The sequence below is a fragment of the Branchiostoma floridae genome, chromosome 5, assembly GCF_000003815.2.
Source record: "Branchiostoma floridae strain S238N-H82 chromosome 5, Bfl_VNyyK, whole genome shotgun sequence".
NCBI classification, from domain to species: domain Eukaryota; kingdom Metazoa; phylum Chordata; class Leptocardii; order Amphioxiformes; family Branchiostomatidae; genus Branchiostoma; species Branchiostoma floridae.
In genome coordinates, this window is record NC_049983.1 from 27,085,127 (window position 1) to 27,090,430 (window position 5,304).

General features: G+C 40.1%; 1 protein-coding gene and 1 long non-coding RNA gene across 2 annotated transcripts in view; both read left to right on the top strand.

The window, feature by feature from the left end:
- The window catches only part of LOC118416396 (putative uncharacterized protein DDB_G0271606), a 131,415-nt gene extending 126,254 nt beyond the window's left edge, over positions 1–5,161 (top strand). The window contains exons 17-22 of the mRNA XM_035821493.1: positions 3,471–3,512; positions 3,824–4,015; positions 4,254–4,331; positions 4,514–4,546; positions 4,773–4,805; positions 5,022–5,161. Of these exons, the coding sequence (XP_035677386.1) occupies positions 3,471–3,512; positions 3,824–4,015; positions 4,254–4,331; positions 4,514–4,546; positions 4,773–4,805; positions 5,022–5,097 (454 nt within the window). The 3' untranslated portion in view covers positions 5,098–5,161. The remainder of the gene's footprint in view (positions 1–3,470; positions 3,513–3,823; positions 4,016–4,253; positions 4,332–4,513; positions 4,547–4,772; positions 4,806–5,021) is intronic.
- LOC118415834 lies at positions 303–1,480 on the top strand. The gene is made up of 3 exons (XR_004831153.1): positions 303–390; positions 880–930; positions 1,457–1,480. It is a non-coding gene; the product is annotated as an uncharacterized LOC118415834 (long non-coding RNA).
- Positions 5,162–5,304: the final 143 nt, after the last annotated feature.

Sequence of the window (5,304 nt, forward strand, 5' to 3'; positions counted from 1 at the left end):
TACAGTCATTTATGTCATATCTGGGTCGAGATGATGTTTGACATGGGTGCTCCAGACTGGATGATAACTTGGGTTATCACATGGGATTCCACTGGTCTCACACTCTGGCTTTCATAAAATGATTTAAACGCACTTTGGTTGCACCAAGTACAGCTGTAAAAGATTTGAATACCCGGGATTCAGAGAATGGAATTTCTGTGACAATTTTTCTTGAAAGACACAAAGTTTTCTCAAATTTTAGGGCATACCACAAATCTGAACGAAAAAGAAATGTATGTTGTTGTTTTTCTCTTGGTGGGTACGACATAAATAAGGTGTACCACGGTGTATTTAACATCACCCTTCCCATCCCTACAGGAAAAACCAACAACTACAGGACCAGCTGGCCAGGTGAGCAGGACTTCTTTAATGCAGCTGCAGCTGTTCCTTGTAACACCTGGATACACGTTTAGTTTACTGTGATGAAAAAAACAGACCTACTCAACAGTCTTCATCATTTCTAACACTTCTAACATCTATAAAGGCTAGAAGACCTTAACACAGCCATTCTAACAGAAACAGTTAGATCCATGATCATAGTTGTTGTGATAAAAGAAAATGGACCATTCTTTTAGCATAAACACTATGTTTTGCACTATGTTTGATTATAGACATGTAGCATAAGACCAATGGTTTGTAAAATGTAAAGCATACAAAGTTCACATGTTTTGAAGATCCTAGTGAGGGTCAAAATGGTAAAGATCTAACCCTTCGTCTGCTAAGGTGCCAACTTGTTTGGCAGAAATTTTGTATTGTTTATTGGGTCAGACAGCAGAAAAAAACTTAAAACTTTCAGCAACTGGTGTGGAAATAGAATTCTGACAGATTTTGTGTTCACAGAGCACGGGACACTGTCAGTGACCTCACAGTCAACCTACAGAGAACCACAAGGTAAGAACCATTTCTTCACAACCAGGAGAGGTTCATGTGGTACACCTGTCCCTGGTGCTGAACACCTTCTACACAGGTAAACACACCTGTCTCTGGTGCTGAAGACCACCCACACACAGGTAAACATACCTGTCCATGGTTCTGAACACCATCCACACACAGGTAAAAATTCCTGTCCCTGGTGCTGAACAACATCCACACACAGGTGAACACACCTGTCCCTGGTGCTGAACACCATCCACACACAGGTAAACACACTTGTCCCTGGTGCTGAACACCATCCACACACAGGTAAACACACCAGTCCCTGGTGCTGAACACCATCCACACACAGGTAAACACACCTGTCCCTTGTGCTGAACACCATCAACACACAGGTAAACACACCTGTCCCTGGTGCTGAACACCATCCACACACAGGTAAACACACCTGTCCCTGGTGCTGAACACCACTCACAGGTAGACATAAATGTCTCCAAGGTTATTATGTTGCTTTAGATTACAAATTTCTTGTCCATTTTTCCAGGACACTCGAGGTCCAACAGGCAGCTCACTGGGAGGCAGAGAACACGCTGAAGGGGTAAGGTTCACATAAGTCTGTGCCACCCCCAGTTCTGATTCACTTTTTCATTATCACTGCATTTCAGAGAAAGTGTTTTGGCCATTAGAAACATTGGTAAAACCTATCCAAAGTTTCGTTGGATAGGTTTTACCAGTAGTGTAAATTTTTCGTTCATCCCCAGGATGATAAAGCCAGTTTAAGGTGTTATAAAACTGGTGCTGTAAGGACAGAAATGCTAACTGTTGTTTATTCACAGTTCAGAACCAAATACAGCACACAGACAAAATTCATATTCAGAGAACATTGACATTGAACATTAAAGAATACTCTGCTGCATTATAGGCTACCTACAAGTACCAGTTACAGCCGCTTGTGTTGAACATAATGGGAAATGTTGTGTTCTTACAGGAAACTCCGAGAGAGCCAGGAGAAGTTGGATTGGTAAGATTGTTTTTATTCCTTCAATAGTCTTTGAAAGGGAAATGTTTGTGATAGAGCAAGCCAAATTTTCTCTCCAATGTTGAATGTAGTATGTGTGTGCCTACTGCTGAGAGAATGCCTGTAATGAACCAAAAATGGTCACCAGAGAGGCAGAGTACAAATTTGTTAGAGATGGAATTTGCTGATAGCCTATCTGTACTTTTTGGGGCTGGATTGACTTGAAGAAATGAAGAAATAGCACTCCTATAGAGCCACTCTGGATGCATGTGGAATAGTTAAATCATACAATTTACTCTTGATGTAATTTAGTGAAAAGCAACTTTATATGACCGCCCCCCAAGAGCAATAGATGATGATGATGTCTTAATTCTGGCTTTAAAAGTCAACATAACAAATTTTTCCATGTCTGTATCTACAGTACCAACAAGGGCATCTACAGTGCCGACGAACGATTATGTACCATGGACGTGGTGTAAGTTTTGTTTTACTTTACTAACTATATATATTTTTCTTCATATTAGTTACTCTAGGATGAATACAATATGTATGTTTTACACAATAGTGATAGCTGACATGATTTGTTTGAAGTTCCTGGTGTCTTTCTAAGTTGTTCTGTATAGAAGCTTAATTGACTGAACAAAAGGCACAGTGAAACTACAGAATACAAAACAAAACATTTTGTATATATTTGTACAGCATCTTTCTTCTGTCAGTGGACATCTTTTCCTGATAAACCACAGACATTTTTTTCCATATGCAGAAAAAAATCTGTTTTGTTATTGTTGTACGCAAATAGATCTATCATTATGTTGCCCACAGTATGAACCTTCAGATGAAAGAGCTGTCGGAGCAGGGTGCATATCTTGAGGCGTTGAGGACGAAGTACATAAGACTACGGGAAGAGCACAACAAGATGATCAACATCAACAACAGGAAGGCAGACATGTGAGTCTCAGAACCCAGCGCTGTAACATTCTAGCTTTGTAGAGAGGACAGGATGAATTTTAGATGTAAGATTTTCACTACAAAAATCTACACTCAGTATTTGTGCGATCCTTGTTTACTCTTGAATTCAGGTCCTATTCTCTGGCCCTTTTTTCTTTGTACAGTCATTTGATGGATATTATTGCAATTTCTTGCTTGTTCTTAGAAATACTGAATTGTTTATTCACTCACCCAACCTGCTAAATCTCTGTTGCCTACTGTAATGTTGAGTTTTTGTATCTTGTAGTGGAATCAGACGGAGACAATAGAAGTTGGTAGGTCTTGTACTCTGGTATGTTAATTTCTACAGACCATGGGTCTGCTCATACGTTTGTATTGGTCAATTATGCCTGGAACCTTGCACCAGCCCACTTCTGTGGGGGTCATGTGATCAGGGGGGTCAAACTTGCCTGGGACCTTGCACTTCTCCCTTTAGCCTTGCTTGATAAAATCTTCCTTGGGATGTCAAAGAAAAACCTGTTGTATCTATAGCAAGATCCTGGTGTTCTGTGTGAAAACATTTCAAACCAGTCTCCCTCCTCACTTTCTGCAGAACTATCAAGGAACTCCAGGCCGCACTTCAGCATGCGTACAGGTCAGGAGAACATATTATATCTTATATACTTTGGTCTACCCTTCTAATCTTATTATACGCTTTTAGACTTATGCTGAGTATTCCTAACCTTACCAAGCTGTTATTGCTGTCTTAGATCTAATTGACTGCTGAAATAGTTCTACTTTTATGCTGTTTTAGTTGCATTGAAAAATATGCCGTCACAGCTTAAGTGACTTGCCAAATTCTGACATGAGTTAAGAAGAATGCCAGCTTTGTCCTTTGCCTTCACTGCCCATCCAGACTGGTGCTGATGTGTATGTTTTATATGTGATACCATCTATCATATACAGCTACCTCAGGCCCAAGAACTCAACACCACCTGGACACCGGACACTTGCAGTAACGAAGCCCAGCATCGTCTCCTTTGATCCTTCCTCCGAACATAGGCTCGCTGTTTTAGCACCTGAAGTGTTCTCCTTGGAACCCCCCTCCTCTCAGTGCCAGTTGGATCATGTGACCAACCTGAAGCTGCAGCCCACTAGGTAGGCAGCAACATCTAACTATTCAAACTGAATCATCAAATACTGACTAAGAGACTATTTTACTAACACTAGTTCACCTATATCCACATAGTAACCTATATTAGCGTCTTGAAAATGGGACATTTAGGATATCAGTCAATGGACAGTAGTTTCAATTTAATCTTGTTCTTACTCACCTGCTAAGGTTTAAGAGAAGAAAAGAGATGACCATTCCTTAAAATTGTAACTACCCCCCCAGGTGCAATGGTGGTGGCGACTTGGAGCTGGATGCATTTGAGGTAGTTCGCCTGGAGTCAGAGCTGGTAGCAGAGAGGCTGTAAGTATTTAGCAAACAAAGTAAAAATTGTCAAATTTAACCCTCCGCATGCTATTAGGTGGTTACTGGACACCGCCTAAATTTCTCAAGTTAACAATGACAGATAAAAGTCTTTTCTTCATCATCATAAATAAATAAACCTTTCTATAAGTGATCTCACCAACTTTTATCTCTCCTTGCAGGCTCCTTGAAGACTTGACCCATGCGAATAAGAGGTAAGAGGTGTCCCCGAGATGGGCATGTTATGTTCAAAGTTTATGTTCAAGTAACTTGTATCATTCTATTGTACTAAAAATGGTGCTTAAGAATATCAAGTCGACAGACTGAGGCTTCAATTTTGACAATATTTCAATTGGAAACCACCGTTTTTCATTTAATGATGATAATATACACAATAGTTTGTTTTCTTAGGCTCAGTTCTTTTTGTATCTTCCCCTTCAGCTTGAAGGAAGACCTGGACAAGGCGCAGAAAAAGTAAGTGAAAACACCACCAGTTATATTACAACCTTGTTGCTCTCAATTGGATACACTTGTTCTCTCTACTTCCTCTTGAGTCAACTCCATCTTTCAAGAAGGTACTTGCCAATATGAAGACACAAAATATCTATTAGCTGTTATATACATTGTTGAACCTTTCCTCCAAGTGATGCATTGTTACATTGAAGCTGTGTTTGTTTTAATACTATGCAGATACAGCACCACAAGGGCAGATCTCTTGAACAAGGACAACAAGATCAAAGATCTTCACACACAGCTACAAAGGTAGGTCAACAATCTTCAGGGTCTTTCTGTTTCCTCTCAATTCAACTTTTTCTTTTAAAGACTAGGGGACTTTCTAAAGGTAAGGAAACTGTGCAATAAACTAAGTATCTACTGTAAATGCAGAAATGCTCGCGGTGGATAAATATTTGCGGTTTTCGCGGCGACCACTTCAATGCGAACTTAAATCCACCGGAAAAGTCATTTCCCGCGG